This window comes from Barbus barbus (genome assembly GCF_936440315.1).
Source record: "Barbus barbus genome assembly, chromosome: 32".
NCBI classification, from domain to species: domain Eukaryota; kingdom Metazoa; phylum Chordata; class Actinopteri; order Cypriniformes; family Cyprinidae; genus Barbus; species Barbus barbus.
Genome location: NC_136760.1, coordinates 22,182,980 through 22,201,464, shown reverse-complemented (window position 1 = coordinate 22,201,464; position 18,485 = coordinate 22,182,980). Strand labels below are relative to the sequence as shown.

The 18,485-nt window shown below is 36.3% G+C and overlaps 2 protein-coding genes across 2 annotated transcripts in view; both read right to left on the bottom strand.

Annotated features, from left to right (window-relative positions):
- Positions 1-9,776, bottom strand: part of LOC306852013 (bifunctional heparan sulfate N-deacetylase/N-sulfotransferase 2-like) — a 71,531-nt gene extending 61,755 nt beyond the window's left edge. The window contains exon 1 of the mRNA XM_079388578.1: positions 9,648-9,776. The gene's annotated coding sequence lies outside the window, so the exon portion shown is untranslated. The remainder of the gene's footprint in view (positions 1-9,647) is intronic.
- Positions 9,777-10,760: 984 nt separating this feature from the next.
- The window catches only part of LOC306852735 (neurotrypsin-like), a gene marked incomplete at its 5' end in the record, with an annotated part of 38,934 nt that continues 31,209 nt past the window's right edge, over positions 10,761-18,485 (bottom strand). Inside the window, 5 exons of the mRNA XM_079389796.1 lie at positions 10,761-13,358; positions 14,487-14,767; positions 15,594-15,716; positions 16,704-16,985; positions 17,140-17,281. Of these exons, the coding sequence (XP_079245922.1) occupies positions 13,024-13,358; positions 14,487-14,767; positions 15,594-15,716; positions 16,704-16,985; positions 17,140-17,281 (1,163 nt within the window). The 3' untranslated portion in view covers positions 10,761-13,023. The remainder of the gene's footprint in view (positions 13,359-14,486; positions 14,768-15,593; positions 15,717-16,703; positions 16,986-17,139; positions 17,282-18,485) is intronic.

The window sequence follows — 18,485 nt, the reverse complement described above, 5'->3', positions numbered from 1 at the left end:
ATCTTTAATGTTTAGCAGTACACGATCAAGACATCTCCTTCGAAAGTACAACTCGTCTCTCAGAGGATGTTCATAACTCATACATAATTTATCTAGTGAACTCCATGTTCTCACAGCGCTGAAAGCACCGAATGACAAGGTGTAGCCGCTGTTATGACACGTGCACAGCGTGGCTGCGAGACTCCATGCCAAAAACCACAGGTGAAGATTTTCATAATATGATGCTGAGTTTGAAGCACTCTCTCCCTCTCTCACTCTTTATGAGATTACGGGCTAGTTGCAGTTGATTGCTCCCCAGGAGACAGGCAGAGCATTAGGGATATTCTGAGAGATGCTCAGCTCAGTCTAAGCACAGGCAGGGGGATTTAGTGGCCCTGTGGGACACCCCGCAGCTGCAAACCTCCACATTTAACCATCATGATAAGGGAACCATTGTGACCAGAGAATTTAAATCAAGCAATCACTCCAACTGTTACTCGACAGCCACAACCTTTAACCTAACTGTTGACCACAATGCATTTATCCTCCTCCGACCTTTTATTAAAATATAAAGCACCTGCTTCGAATTCAAAGCATATATTTTCCCACAATCCCACAGTGACAAAGCCCTCAGCTAATGCCGGTACTCAAAAGGCAGTATGAGAGAGGGAATCTCATTGTGGATTCAGAAAGACTAAAGAAAAGTGAAATATCCTATTACACAGCAAAATGCTGCTGAATGAGAAAATGGAGTGAGTCTTTTTTTGTGTGTTGCTTTCTGTTTTTTTGTTGTTTTTTTTCACCAGATAACTAGAACAAAGGTATTTTTTAGCTCAAATGTTTGATTCAAATGAGGTGATTCAAAACATGATGATGCGTTATGAGATCCTCATGGCTTCCTGTGAGCAACCGAACTGGTTCTTTGCTAAACATACACATTTTTTTCACCATTTTAGAATGAACTTCACTGTAACCAAGGTCTGAGTGTATGGTTAACAATCCATCAAATTACATGTATTAAAAAAAAAGTTAGCCATGGTATTAAAGATGCAAATATATGCAAATATATGCACCTCATACACTCCATCTTTATAATTAATGGCTAGTGCTGCTTCAAGTCAAAGCGGCATTGTGCAGCACAATAAACAGTGTTTGCTCTCTGTGCAGAGGTCAGTCCCGTAGGAATGCGTTCGAGATTAAAGGCAAAACAAAAAATCATCTGTTTGCATGAAAAAAGATCATTTGAGTACTCGTAAAATGACAATTCTTTGAAACTATCCCATTAATACTTAATGGGATTGTTTACCCAAAAATGAAAATTGCCATAATTTACTCACCTTCATGTGATTTCAAACCTGTATGACTTCTGTGGATCACAATAGAAGATATTTTGAAGAACTTTGACCTCTTTGTCTCTGTTTGTACATACAGTGCAAAGTCACTGACACACTTCTAATTTTGCTTTCCACAAAAGAAAGATGACAAACTGGTTTGGAACAACATGAGGATGAGTAAATGATGACAAATGTAATTTTTGGGTGAACCATCCCTTCATATGAACTACAATATGAAGACATCACAGCTGAAGGCACACAGCTAATACAGGGAAACAGGATTTGCTACCATGGGAGAAATGACTGACCCTAAAACGTTTTCAGAGCTCCAGAACTAAAATTCTTAGTGTGTTATTTCAAGAACATGTTTAGAAAGATCAATTTCTGGTTACGTCAGACAAATTGAAGATGGTGCTTTCATAACATTTAAAAAAAAAAAAATCTTTCCTGAAAAGTTCTTTGCCTGTCCAATGGGGTAGAAACAACATCAGAGATCAAACTCTCTTGTTGCAGAAATACAGAGCTAATTATAATTCTTGTGCTGGCTAACAGAAAATAAATGAACTACATGACCGGCACTGACCGTAAGGGAGGATGCATCTATCTTAGTTTATAGAAGCGATTTGGATTAACTGTGGAAAAATGGAAATCAACAACAAATGCTTCATGCTTTGCAATATATACTGCATTGATATTTTGATTTATACATACAGTATTTCTCTGACAGAAAACGGAGTGTGATAAACGATGGCCAAGAAATATCAAAGGCCATAATGAGGGATTCCATTTATGGCAGAAGATGACAGTCTTTGAAGTGCCTTCAGTCCAAAGAACATAAGTAAATGATGCAAGACTGAAAGCAATCCAGCATGAAGAAAACCTCCAGTCATTTCAATCCCAGTCATTTTAAGGGAATGAGGATACATATAGACTTGCCAAGCAAATAAACTAATGGTTTTGTAGATGGTGGAGTGTCGCTTAGTGATGAATGCAGAAAGGTTAATGAAAGGCAGATCTAAATGGGTTGTTCTAATGGGCAATTTAAACAAAGGATGACACACCCATTGTTAATGAAATAACAAATATGGAAAGCATGTGAATAAGTCTGCGTTGAGGGTGTTCACACTGACAGCGATTGCACCCACAAAGCAATTGAAGTCATTCAGTTGAATGAGAGCTGGTGAGTTGACCACAAGTCGTAAAACAAAGTTAAAGGGGTCATCGGATGCAAAATTCACTTTGAGTTGTTTGAACATAAATGTGTGTTGGACGTGTGTGTACACATCCATCCTATAATGATAAAAATCCACCCACTGTTTTTTTTTTTTAATCCCCTCTCTCAAATCAGGCTGTTCTGAGGTCCCTGTCAGAATTACGTAGTTCTGTACAGGCCACGCCCACAACAGTTGATTGACATTGTCAAAATCAGCTCTGTTTTCAGCAAGCTGTTTTTTAGGCCATGATGCTTTAAAATGGTAATGAGCTGACCCCGCCCCTCTCTTCCATGGGGTAAGACGCAGTACTGTTTACTTTAGCTGCGAAACTGGCTAACTAGCACATTATTAGGAAAGGTGATTTGCAAAGATTCATAAAAAACCCTTATACTCACTTCTTCTGTTGGTGATCACGAATGATTCGCACGAACATAGACGCATTTAGGCAGATTGAGGATCGGTGAATTCACTTCAAAGTGAAAGTAACGTTAATCCTCTGCGTCTTCAGCAGCTCAGATGTCAGGAGTAAATGACGACTGCTATATTCATTATTACATTCAACAACAAAGCACCTCAATCGCTTCATTGGAGACATCGTCTTCCCCTGCACTGGAGTCGACACAATGGCGGACTGATGACAGCTCAACTCACAACAGCCTCATTTGAGAAAGGGGATTTTAAAATAGGGATTTAAAAAAAAAAAAAAAACACTGGGTGGATTTTTATCATTATAGGATGGATGTGTACACACTTCCAACACGCATTTATGTTCAAACAACTTGAAAAGTGAATTTCTCATCTGGTGACCCCTTTAAGCAGTATTCATACTGTATGTATGCAAATGAGCAGTGATGTGGTGTGGTGACTAGGTTAGGTTTAAGCACGTATGCTGCACAGGTCCTGAAAAGTGAAGCCAAATCATTTTGATCGCCATCTAGTGGTTGGCTGCCGTATAGGTCATAATTCCCGCCTTCTCCACGTAATTGAATGGGAAGAGAGCCAAAAAAATTATCAAATTTCACTTCAAATAAACTTTTCCCAAACATGGTTTTCATTGTTTTAGGTAGTTCTTATCACACAGCATGCGATTGTGTCTATGGGAGTTTGGGTAGCTCCAGCCTGCGATCACTACTGCGCTGACTTGGGCTTCAAATGACGTCATTGGCGCAAGATGACAGTGGCCTTTCTTGAATGTTTTGGCTTCACTTGTCAACCGTGGAAGGAAGAGGAGATGTGCCGACCATCTTTTTTTTTTTATACAGTCTCTGGGTTTAAAGGTGGACCTTCATGCTAAATTTTTCTAAAAATCGTGTACAAATTTGCAGTGTAGCTTTAGCTTGTAGCAAAGCTGACTATTTTTTTAAGTGGTAGCTTGAATGTAGTTTTTTAAATCATGAGAAGCTTGCAGCTTGTTTCAAATTAGCTCTCCCAACACTGTCAAAAAGGGTGTCTACTAACCGTAAAAAGAGACAATTTTCACCTCCTTGTGTTCCGAGAGCACTGGAAGCTGAATGTTCACGGGTAACCTGGGGTGACAGATCAATCCACTTAGAGGAAAAGTGAATTCTGTTCTACAGTAGATCTATTCGCTGATTATTTCACCCGGCCAATAAGGAGATGATCATCTTGATTTCATTAAAGTGTGAGTCTATGAAAAAAACATTTGAGTAAATAACATACGGTCCCCATTAGCAAATCACAACACAGTCTGATCCCTGATTATGAGGCACTGCTGGGGTTTACCTGCTACTGACAGAAACCGTGGTCTAACATTCTGTGTGCTGACCTTATTATGACAATACGAGCAGACAGCCACGTGAGCTTTTGCAGTGGGTCAAACAAGCCAGAATGGGTAATCGATTGGATAAAAAGCAGGAAAGACTGATTTCTTCGCCAACATAAAACCACTGAACTGAATGAAAATGGATTTATCCGACAGTTTTGGAGAGAAAAATACATTCCCTGCTGTGTTCGGTGCAGCTTATATCTGACAAGGTGGAAGCTTCTAGGACACAGAATATCTCATTTTGTGGGAATGTAAACATCTTTATTACAAAAAGTCCCCTCAAAAAAGATAAGTGAAGCAGAAAAGGCCTTGGCTTTCATCTGACCTGGCGTGTAAGGGTCACGAGTTAATTAGTGAGGTTGACTAGTTTATCTAGATTTTTTTTCCTGCTAACACAAGGTCATTCTGTCTTAATACAAAACAGATTAAAAATTGTCATATCTAATAGAAATTCACAATTTTAGCCAATTTGTGTGTGTGTGTGTTTTAATGCTCTGAGTATAAGATTGTTAGCTTAGCAACATAATGCTACATTCACACCACTAAACGACAACCAAGGCATGCTACTCACAGCTGTTCACATCCTTAGAATTGTGTTTCTATGGAAACGCTATTAACAGCAAAATTAATCTATTAATTTGAGTAATCAGTAGACAAAACCACAATATCAGTAAATATCTCATTTTACAAATGCAACGCCTTATTAATATACTTATTAAATAGTATATTTACTGGGACATTAGAGATTATTTCAACCATTTACTAGCTGAATTAAACTGCATTTAGTTTTTTGCTTTTAAGTCAATTATAAGAATTATTAAATGGATACATAAAGAAATAACGACATTACAAAGTTTACAAGTTGTAATCTCATAATCACAGTAAGACGTGAAGGGAACACACCTACACTTCCAGGTGCTTTGAGTAAAAATAGATAGCTACTTTAGGAATCAAGTGCGATTAAGGACAGATGACTATTCAACTAGTCATACACGCAACTTACAGGCTAACCCATTATGAAAATACATTGTTTTGCACATCCCTAACCTATATACAAGCAATGTGAAAAAAATAACACTAAGAGCCACAGGAATGAGTACAGGCGGAAAAATTCAAATCCAACAAACCCAAAAAATCTACGGATTTCCCATCAAATAATGCCTGCTTTCAAGCAGACTCTTTCATGTCAGAGAGAATAGTTGGAAGGGGTTGATGAAATGAAAGGACAAAAGCAAATACAAGAGCGAGATTGAGAGAGAAAGAGAGGGAGAGAGTTGGAGGAAAAAGCACAGCACATTTTCCATTTTCCTCTGCAAGTAAAAAAGCACATGAATTATGGATGCGAGCAAGCCAACAGTGCGAGAATTTGATCCCTGACCAGACAGCTCTTGGCTCCCCACGGAGCAGCCCGTCACCCTCCCCCCCACTGGCTTTTTCAACGTTGCTACCATCCATTCCTAACTTCCTTCTCGGAGAGAGAGAGCGACAACTCTCGGGTTGCAGACTTGGAGACTACTGCCTGGGGACAGGACACGCTCATCTAGGAGACTTGAAGACACTACCTCTGCCTTCCTTCATGCATTCTATTGTTAACATCTTGATCCTATAGTTTAAACTGAGCTAACATTTTCACCTGTTGGTTTAAATGTCAATGTTCCCACATAGATGCTCATGATGGCTCCATCATGAGGAGTTTGCAGCTCTGATAAGGAGAAAAAAGATTATATGAGAGCAAAAGAAATACCTTCAGCCATTTACAGAGAACAAAAATCATGGCTATAACTACAAGTTAAGAAAGTCATGGTCAGATTTACAATGAAATTTCATATCTTACAGTAAACAATAGGCAACTAAAATACAGATTGGACCTTCTGGGTGATTTTCCCTATTGTTTGTCATTTTACTAAACAGATCATGCTGGAACTCAAACTATCAGTGTATTTATTCATATTTTAAGAGCTATACTGATATGATAGCCCTAAGATACAGACAGAGGCTCTGTTCCAAACCTAGTGAGCTGCCTTGCTGTCTATTGCCTTCTAAGGCAGCATCCTAACTGAAATGGATCAGATACTGCCTTCACGTACATGTGAGAAGCTCATACCTCCGAGTCACTCATTCCTTTAGACAGGTCACCAATTCAAGTCAAAAACATAACATGGAAACAATCGAATCAAACCAAAAGTATTATATTTTGAACAGAAAAATAATAACATCTTAATTCAAAATGAAAGTTTTGAATTCAATAGCACTTATTTATACATGGCATTGTATCACAACTAAATGTGTTACATAAAGCAAACCATGCAAGCTGTGTTATTAACTTTACACCATTCACAGACTTCTTTCTGATAACTGATCTCTATATATAGATTCTAAATATTATACGTGATCATATTAGGAATATTACAAATCAAGGTTTCCTCCACGTTTTAAATTGTCATGTCTCTTCCAACGCCACAACTCAGCAACTCATGTTTTATTCTAGAACTTATTTACTTTCTCACTTGTAAATAAGATTTTGCTTGATCATTCATGTGCTCAGAACCAATAATTATGTTTTTAACTCCACTTGAAGGGCACAATAGCAACTAAACATGATGCTAAGCATGTTGTTAAGCTAACAACACGATAGCACAAATACATAGCGACAATTATTGAGTAAAAGTATAACTTTATTAAATATAGTTACATATATAACTATATTTACAATCAACATTTGTCTTGCTTTGTCCACTATCATAGATCCGTGTGCTGAGCATGCATTGTAATATAGCCTTATCTGTGCATTCTGCGAATTTAGTGAATTCAACTGCCTTTTAGGCCTTTAAGAACAGAGAAGCAGAATCCAACAAAACGTATTACAGTTAATAAATTCAAAATGAAATCAGTACTCAGTGACTCATAGAGCAACTCAGTCGGTGGGAACTGAAGGAACGTTTTATAGATATTGGTTAAGACTGCAACCAGGCATTGCAGCATTCCACACCACAAACAGAATGTCACCACGCCAGCCCCCTTATAAAACCAACTCTGAAACAGTAATGAAAAAGCATTGCATAAACTCTAAACTATGGAACAGCCAAATGACAATACAAAAAAAAAAAAAAAAAACAATGGCCAATTTTTAAGGTTACGGGACAAAAACAGAACTGTCACACTGTGTTATCAGCCATATCCCATGGGCTTGGTTTGCAATAAGGAAATAGCAATAGCTTTCAAATACAGTAATAAAGCAGGTTTTGCTTCATTTACAAAGAAAAGAACAGCTTTGTTGACTCCCCTATTCAGACTGTAGAAAAATCCATAGAATTCACTTGATGTCAACTGGACACAAGTAAGCTGATGACCAGCACTCAGTATTATATGTGCATGAAAGTGCATTACAAATAAGGTCATTAACTAATTTATAAGAGTGTGTGTGCATGTGTGACTCTGTTTAACGTGCATCTAGTGTATGACAGATTGAAGGAGGTGGTTGTTGTGAGCAGATAAGGTAGGTCTATTTACACAGTAAGCACGTAAACAGGTTTGGCTCCACTTTTATCGAGCACTGATTAAGCTCTTCATGAAGCAAATTACAGCCTGAAGAATGAATACGAGCAACAATGTTTAATTATATCTGACTCATCAAGGACATCAATGAGGCACTCAATGACTAGTATTCATCTTCAGCTCTCTGACCAGCACTCATTGGGTTCCTCAGTCGAATGAGAGGCATTAATAGGTTCATTTCAAAGGAGGCGGAAGCTCTTTTATTATTCTCTTCCCCTACTTCAATAGCTGCCGAATGTAATTACTGAGTCGAAGCTAAAACGTCTAAAAAAAACGACTTTCATAATTTCATTTCAAATGTGCCATCACTCCACCAGCAACAGTAGTCATTTATTTCAAAACTTCAATACCATCTTTTTTCTCTAGATTTACCCACGTTTCATTTTTATATGGAACCTCAAGCATCTTATCAATAGTACATTAAATGAGACTTAATTTTCATTTGACTCATAATTTATAGCGTAAAAATCACAAAAAAGGATGTGCTTGGATGCACAGCCAGTGAAACTATCTAGCCGTGAGGCTTCACAGGGAAGAAAACAGATGCTTTCCTAATCACACAGTCCAGCCATTCCTTCAAAACATAGAGCTTAAAAGCATCTCAAAAGCAAACAGGCCCTTGTGCTTCGAAATGTCATTTAACTGATGTGACATTTCAACTTCATCTGCACACCTTCCTCTTTTCTCTCTAAAACATATCTGATGAGCATAACACAAACAAAAACACATCAAGAAAAAACTTCCCACACACCTTGGCAGAATATCACAGACTGCACGCTGACAATACCCCAAATGCCCACAGCAAAACAATTACAGGCTGTACAAGTCATGTTTTAGAACAAAGAAACATCAACAGGTTTGTTTGTGCTTTGAAAAACAAAAGGTCCGTTTTAATCGAGATTGACCGATAATTGGTTTGAACCATATACTGTAACCGATATCAAACCGATAGCAGTTCTTTTACATTGGGCATTATGTGATCATTCTCTAAAAAAGATGACCAACAATTGCATTTACAGGCAAAAAATAACTCATTTCATATTTTAGCCTATTTGTGATAAATAAGATGTGATTTTTAACAGCCATTCATCCTCAAGTAAAAAAATCTGTAGCTTAATTATGTAGCATTAAGCAAAACAATATGAAAATTTAGATCACAAAACAATCATTATTGGGGTAGCCTATTAGTATTTATCAAACATTCACAATGAATATCTTTGTTTTGTATTCTAGTCATCATTACGGTCTAAAATTAAAAATCGGTTATGTTTATAATTTATCGGACACTTACTAAATATAAAAATAATTGTTATCGGTCAAATAAATCTCTGCTACAAATAAATAATCCCATTCCAATACATAAATGTGCTACAGCCTCTTCGTTTAAGTTATAAAAGCTTATCACAAACTATAAAAATAGACAACAAACCCATTTAAAGGGGCATTTAAACATTTTGACAGGTCTCTGCTCTATTGTACTGACAAGAATTTGATCGTCTCAAGGAGGCAGTGGCGTAAACATTACAACTTTGCAAACAATAGCACTGATTTGTCTTCAGTCTACAAACAAGTACATACCCAGATGTTCTTCGAACATGTCACGCAACACTCTAGTCTCATGCATTGCTTCAGGCTGAAGGCGAGACGTTCCTGCATCTGTCGGACTGCCACATTGCAACTGAAGTCAACGCCAAACCAGTATGTGTGTGCGTTTCCAAAGAACGCGAGCAGCTCTACGCTTCGCGCATGCAATACAGCACTCATCACGCATCCCCTTACCTTTCTAAAAATCCACTTTGAGAGCAGTCACGAAAATCCGAATCAATTGAACGCCACAGAAAGAACTTTGATGTCTCGTGAGCGCATCCTGCGCCGCTCCGCCATCTTCAGCCCGCGCCGAATGAGCGTGAGAGCAGCTGACGGGTGCACGGGGAGGTTCTTCAAAACAGCCCAAAGTTCTGCGCTCCTCCATCCATGCGCTACACCCCTGTCACGGTGCGCTACCAGCTGTTTTTACAGAATGATAAGGTGATTTTTGAATGAAACATTCTATCGGATGAATAATGTGTTTAGGTGATACATTATAAACAAACAAATAAATAAATATTATTGTTAATATATCGATGTATATATTAATATAACGATTAAATATATGTATAGCCTAATGTTATATATTATAAAATTCGTATATATTAAATTTATGTAGGCTAATCTTAAAAAAAGATTTTTGTCCAATCAGATGTTGTCTATAATGAGCAATACCACCTGCAAACCAATAAAAGTAAAAGGTATGGCTTATAGCTGTGGTAACTAAATCAAAATGTGCAAAATAAATGAATAAATACATTTTAAAAAGTAAGTTACTTAATTTTTCTTAAAATCTGTAGAAAAATTACCATATTAGGCTAAGATAGAATTAGTCATTCATTGTTAGCATCATTTTACCATTAACATAACATTATTAATAAATATATTTTTACATCAAGTTCTTTTGTGCAACAAACAAAAAAGAGAGTGAAGAAAAATTATGGCTACATAACCCTTACAAAATTTGCCCAGGTAGTTTTCTGCCAAAAACTAGTCAGGTAAATTTGAATTACAGTAGAAACCAGACAACGTTCAAACTAATGGACTCATATTGCTTGATGGCAAATATTATTTAATTTATTTTGTGCCATTAAAAAAAAATGTAACATGTTATTTTTGCATCACAAAACTAATTATAATTATGATCCATTTCAAATGTATCAAATAATTTTCAAAAATGTATTTCTAATAAATATAAATAATAAAACCATGTGAAGCAATAGGTTGCCACAAGAAGAGGTCACTTTATTTTGGCACTTGTCACACATGAAAATATTCAAAGCTGTATTTTTTTTTTTTTTTTTTACAGAAAATCAAAGACTTGGTAATGACTGAGAACATCAACATAGAAACAGATGCTTGCATGACGTGCAACAGACATCAACCCTCTCCAGTGTGTCGGGGAGATGAGCTCCTTATCACGGCCCTTGATGAAGAGTCCCAAAGCTCTGATGAAGTGATTGGCCACTTTAAACAGAAGATCTAAGCAGGCACCATTCAAAACACAGAAAGAAGTTAGTCTTTAGAGAGCAGGAGCACTCAGTACAGTCCAGTTTGCATTTAATACATCTCCAGAATGTACCTATAAGACCTACTAAGCAAAAAGTAGTGCTTTGGGATTTAAACTAAACAGTTCTTTTTTTCTTGAGAATCCACTATGAATGTGTAGGCCTAATGGTTTTATAGCAATATAATGCTGTAGAAGTATGCAGGCCCATCGGAAGGCATGGCTCCACTTACATTAAGAACACATAAATAATATATGCCTGTTAACTAATTTAGCAGGCAATACCAGATTATTAGAAGAATTTGTAAGATAATATGCATTAATTATGAAGCAGGCTGAATATAACTTTTTAATGTTAAGAACTGGCTTTTATTTCAGATCTTGCCGTAAACGGAGTCAGTGTTTTAGGGAGCGATTCTTATTTGTGACATCAATAGAGCAAAACTTTAGCCAATGAGATATACATGACTAAGTAATGATTTAGAGTTTTCATAATACTTTCGCCCCAGCCATTTATATTTTACACAACTAGAAATAGTTCATGTCCAAATGTGCAATCACTTTAATAAAACTGGATTTACAAATTCGAATGTATTTGAAGCACTTGGCTTTTACATTCTCTGCAATGCATCATTATCATCTGTGATGTCACGTCCTATTTACATTTGCCTATTGCATTTCTTAATGACCAATTTTAAAGAGCCCTTGTTACTTACATTTTTCTCTGCAGGTGAAATACAAAAATCTACCATTATTTGCATGAATATCACTGAAATTCTGATGAAGAAACAGTCAGAAGGGGTTTAAAATATGAAACAGACTGAAGAATATTTCTAGATGGTGCACAGAACAGAACTGAATAAAAAAACACAATATCGCCACCCACTGGATGAAAACACGTTCACAGAACAAAGTACAGGAACAGTTAAGAGATGCTACAAAATAAAATCATTAAACTGACTGTCAACCAAAATATAGTCATTGTCCCAAACTTATTCTTTCAATGCATTAGAAATGAGAAACTCCTCGATTTTACCCTTTGCACGGACAAAACCCATTATCAATTGTTATACTGCATTTACATAAAGACACACATTGTATTGTAAATCACCATGACAAATAAGAGAAAAGTCACATTAGGTTATTCACTATTATGAATTGAAAATGCCATTTGTGCCCTAAAACGTCTACTAAGACTGGGACAAAACAACACATTGAGTCATTTATCTTCAAGAGCTGTATGCATCAGTACTGATACAGAGCGTACTTGGTAAACCAATACATTAAATATCATGATTTACTGTACATGATTAAAAATCAAAAATTCTAACTGCATTAGATGTATGACACATATAGAAGACACATGGCTTTAAAGATCACTTCGACTGTCGCTATCTAAAAAAACCTACGTGATTCATTTTACTTGTCTAATCCACACAACTGAAAATGTTTCCTTCAAGCCTTCTGTTAAATAAGGAGAGTAGAGGAATCCATTTCGTTTTCTTCCGCCCCACAGAATAAGAAATAAACCTGCTTTTGCAGAGCTTATGCTACCATTCTCTACCATGCAGAAGGCCTGGGCAGCTGCATCGAATGGCTTTTAAATACAATACATACATTGACATGCACTGCAGCCTCTGGACGGCACTACAAACATTTTAAATGCACAGTAGAATCACACTCTTTTAAAGGGCCAGTTCGCCCGAAAATGGAAATCCTGTCATTGCTTATTCATCCTCATACTAAAGGGTGAGTAAATGATGACAGAACTTTAATTTTGAGGCAAATTGTCCATTTACCATCACACAGGTCATCGTACAGTGTCCTACATGAATGAAACCTTCACAGACTCAGTCTGCGAGTATGGAAAGATCCTAATCTCTAAATGCTAAAGCCATAAAATTTAATTGTACAGATAGAATACAGAGGAATTAAGATCCAGGGTGTTGAAAGCTTACAGTAGGTGTCAAACACTATCAGGATCTTGTTTTTCCTGTCATAGAGTCCTGGTTCTCTGAAGCGTGATGGGGAGGGTGGTTTTCAGAGAAAGTAGTTGGTGCTTCAGTGCTGGAGAGGAGCGGTGCTGTGCGTCACCTGTTCGATCCAGGGCAGGTAACGGCTGACCCGTGAATACACACCTGGGTACGAGGGGTCACCACAGCCGTGACCCCAGGAAATGACCCCTGTCAGTACCCAGCGCCCGGCCTCACCCTGACACACCAGCGGACCCCCGCTGTCGCCCTGGCAGCTGTCAGCATGCTTTCTGAGGTCAGACGTCATACTGCCAGCACACAGCATGTCGTGGCTAGTGAAACGCTCGCCGTAACGCTTCTTACATTGCCACGAGGGCAGAAGAGGGACCCAGGCCTGAAGAAGAGTGCTGGGATGCTCAGCGTCTGAAAAATACGGGAAAAACAAAAGGTGAAACACCATTTGCAATCCATTTAAAGGGACAGCTTCTTAAAAATTATATTTCTGTCCCAATGTTGTTTAAAACCTATATGACTTTCTTTTGCAGAACACACACACACACACACACACACACAAAAATTAAATTTTAAAATATTTTTGTCCATATTTTTTGGGAATCTATCTCTTTATCTATTATAATAACTTATAAAAGATAAAAAATTCAAGCTTTTTTATTTAGAATAACATGGAATGAAGATAAAAGCTTGGAATCTTTTTGTATGTTTTTAGAAGAAGTCTGTCTTTTATACTCACCAAGGTTGCATATGTATTTGATCATAAATACAGTAAAACTCAGTAGTATTATGAAAAAAATATTACAAATATAAACTGTTACTATACATAATATATTGTAAAATGATGGCAAAGTTTTATTTTCAGCAGCCATTTACTCCAGTCTGTAGTGACACATGATCATTCAGAAATCATTTTATTTAGCAGATTTGGTGCTTAAGAATCATTTCTTGATTCAGGATTGTTTTTTTTCAGGTTTTTTTGATGAATAGTAAGTTCAAATGTACAGATTTAATTTGAAATACAAATCTTTTGTAACATTTGATCAATCAAACGTGTCTTTGCTGAAAAAAAGTATTAGCTTCTTTAAAAAAAAAGTACTTAGCCTAAAGCTTCGCACAGTAGTTTATCACAGTTATGCAGCAAAAACTATTTTTAAAATGGACAATAATAAGACATGTTTCTTGAGCTCCAAATCAGCATATCAGAATTATTTCTGAAAGATCATGTGACACTGAAGACTGAAGTAATGGCGGCTGAAAATTCAGCTTTGCCATCACAAAAATAAATTAAATTTAAAAACATATTTAAACAGAACACAGTTCTTTTAAATTGTAATAATATATTAAAAATATTGCTGTTTTAGTGTATTTTGTTTTACTATATCACAAAAATGCAGCCTTGGTGAGCATAAGAGACTTCTTTTAAAAAACTTGAAAAAATCTTAAAGATTCGAAACATTTGAATGGTATTTTGAATTAAAAAAAAATTATTTCATGTCATGGCAAAATTGTGCCCGTGTAAGAAGAACCCAACATTACCTGTCATTCCCCAGCCAGTGATGACACACGATGCAGGTCTCTTGCCCCACTTACTGCCAGGTGCAGGCAGACAGGCAGCGTTAGTATGAGGGTTAAAGGACACACACTTCCCCTCAGCTCCCTTCAGTCGGATCAGAGCCACGTCATGCTCCCAGCTCTCCGTTCGGTACTTCCTGTGCACTTCTATGCGCTCTGGAGAGAGGACACGTTCAAAATCATCCTGCTCCTTCGTGTGATAATCCCCCAGCTTCACCACATACCGTGAAGCATCACTTCCAAACCTGCAGAATCAAGACATTCATTCATATTACAGATGATGCACTACCATTTCAATTATTCCACAGCTAATCTCATTTTAATTACATGTTACTTTAGTGTTGATTTACAGGAGCTGTCTCATGTCAATCATTTAAAAACTGAGGACAACTGCTGCTTCATTACAGAGCAATGATTTTTACACATAAATACATACACTAACGTTCAAAATTGTGGGGTTAATATGATTTTTTTTAAAGTCTCTTACACTCACTAAGGCTTTTTGTACATCAAAAATACAGAAATGAGTAATATTGTGAAATATTAAACAGATTTATATTTTAATATATTTTCAAATCTAATTCATGATGACAAAGCTAAATATTCAGCATCACTCCAGTCTTCCGTGTCACTTGATCCTTCATAAATCATTCTAATATACTGATCTGGTGCTGAAGAAACTTCTTATTATTAAACAGTTAAATAAATGTAAAACTTTTTAACATTATAAATGTCTTTACTGACAATTTTGATCAATTGAATTTGTCTTTGATAAATTAATGTATTAATTTCTTTCAAAAAAATAAATGACCACAAACTTCTAAATATACAGTAATTAGTAATATAGTAATTAAATTAAAAGTAAATGTATTTGTGCCAGGTGACATCTGGAAGACATGCTCACAGTCCACAGTGCTTCTAAATTGGCCACTTGTTTTTGTGCTCTCCGTAATTTCAATTCGATCAAAATCGGTTAAAAATGATTATGGTGTTGAGTTGATTATTTAGTAGTTGAGGAGCCTATAGGTGTAGTCGCTAATAGCGCTGATGTCCAGCAGATGTCTCTCTTACCGTTTGAAGCAGTGCGCTGCAGTGAGCAGCCAGCAAGAGTTTATGAGAGTGGCTCCACACAGAGGCTGATTCCCTTTAGATTGAGATCTGAGCCACAGGGACGCCTGCCAGGGCCAGTCACCCCTGTATGCACAAACATACACATAGACAACGAATGAGGTGGAGAAATAGAAAATCTGATTTATTTGCAGTAAAAGAACAGTTTGGATAAATGGAAGGAAAAGTAGAGTGTCAACATTGAATTTTAACAATCAACTTACAAATTATTCAAAAGTGAAGCATGTACATTCAATACTTAATTTTATCTTAATATTTAGAAACTGGCAAAATAGGCTATTTCTAAGTTGGTTTCCCCCAAAAATGTAAGCACAGAGGGTCTGAGCCATGATTTCAAATAAAAAACTATTTAAACATTATTATAGTATTTATTGTAGCTTGTATATTTATATATATTTTTTTTAAATATTTTTATTGTAATATTTTTCACACACATATTTGATTCGTTTTTCGTAATTTTTGTTTTTATCAGTCTTTTTTTTTTTGTTAAAGTTTCTTTTAGATAGTTCTATTTAGTTTTATTTCTAATACAGTTTTAATTTTGGTACTTATTCCAGTGTGTTGTTTTTCATATATTATCATATTTAGATTTGATTTTATTTCAACTTTATTTCAATTACCAAAATCTATTTTTAATAGTATTCGATTTATTATTTAGTATTCGGATGAGTTTGATTTGGGATCTCTAAATAAAAGATTTTTTTGGAGTATGTTTTACAAGACAATACTATTTTAGTCTTTTTACTTCAATAAACAAAAATGTAAAAATGTGGTACTTTTTGTAATTATTTGTGAAATTTACTAGCAATTTCTGTGAAAGTAAAAAAAAAAAAATGTCAATGTGGGGGTATCTGGAAAACTGTTAAAATAAACTTTTATCCAAATTATAATTTCAGTCATTTTAATAACTTCAGTTGATTGAACTAGTATACCTCTTAAATTAAGCATGATCTTTACAGTATATGCAATAAAATAAATTATATCTGAACAAATGTCCACAACATGTGTTCAAGAACTGATTTTAGATTAACTAAAATTTAGATGACTGCTAACCTGAGAGATTTATATCCTCCGACAATCCTCTTGCTGCGTCTCTCAGCGCCGGCTCTCAAACCGCAGGTGTGTGTGCCCACCACTGCTATGTCAGCCTCTGGCTCCGGCAAATAATCACACACTACACCTGCATCCTGTCCATGCTTACAAGCGTGGCTGTCTTGTCCTTTTGAAGGGCACTCTCCGAGGAACGACTCCTTCCCAGTACACCTCACGTTGGTCAGATGGATGGTGCCTTTCCCTGCTCCGAAATAACCCATCGGTCGTGCTTTTGACACCCCGCTGCCGCAGAGAGCAGAAAACCATTTAAAGACTTTTCTTCTACTCAGCTATCTGCATACATCATGCCAGAGAAATAATAAACCATATTCCACAGTACTGATTATGAGATGCTTTTAAGCTATTTTGAGTTAAAATGGCACAAACGGATCCGTACGTGAATCCGAGCTGTCTGCAGACGACGACAGAATTAACATCATTCCAGCCATGATCACAGACGCTGCCCCACTCTCCGTTAAGAAACACCTCCACTCTGCCCTCTTTTCTACTGTCGCCACCTGCCAATCGTACCAGAGGCCCTGAAAGCACAGAAAAGCAAGCAAAATAGAGAACAGAGCTTAGATTTTGTCACTTAGAGTACTGTGCATGTTTAGAAAAAATGTGAAAAATGTAATTTTCCATATAAGCTTATTATAATGAAGGCAGTTACACGGAATTAACATGAATGATTTAAGAAATTTGGTGTGATTGTGTGATCCACCTCAGTCTTGTATAATGTATTAGGAGTAAATGAAACAGGCTCTGGCAGTGTAGCTTAAACCACAACATGACATGTAAGCACATGATAACAGTCAGTGAAAAGGCTGAACCTCAAAATAACGTTTTTATTTTTAGTAGTAGTAGTTGTAGTAGTTTCTTAATACACATTCATGATCTTATTGTATGCAACTCATTACTGCACGTTACAGAAAAAAAAGCTTTCATTTTCAGTTATTGTCTTGAATATCTGTTATTTTTTAACCCCTCCCTCCCTTCATTCTCTAATATGTAATATGTAATACCCCAACTGTAACAATTCAATCAACTCCTAATGGATAAAAGTCCTGCACTGCATTATTTTCATTATGTGCATGTCTTTTCATGTAAAAATGTTAAAGTCAAATAAAAAAGACACACATAAGTAGCATAGCCTAATGTGGTTGTCAACAGCAAAGTGTCGACAACTACACTAACCACAGATCTGCCACTTGCTGAAAAAACTCAACCTGCTTTTGTGACAGATGGGTTTGTTAAGCTTCTACTTTCAACAGAAAGTAGCGATAAAATATCGGCTATTATGTATTATTAAATGTCATGGAACAAGGTTATTTTTGTAAAGACGAAAACGATTGTTGAAAAAAAAAACTGAAATAAATTAAAATGATATATATGAAAATAAACAATAGTTTTTGTAATAATTAGCTTCGTTCTCACCCAGTGGCGGAAAAATATAGGCTATGAGCTGTGTGGCTATTTAGGGCGTATCAAGCACACGAGGTTTGACATTAGAAAACGAGAACTAAACTGCACCCGCATTAAATCTACTACATCAGGTAGGCAGAATTATTTATTTTCATGTAACAAGTCAATCAAGTCAATAATATTTGTATAGCGCTTTTAACAATGCAAATTAAAGCAGCTTTACATCAGCTTGATATATATCAGCTTTACAGTATTTAGACGGGGAAATAGTTTGTCGAAATAGTGTCATTCTCCTCTGGCCAGACAAAATCAGCGGTTTAA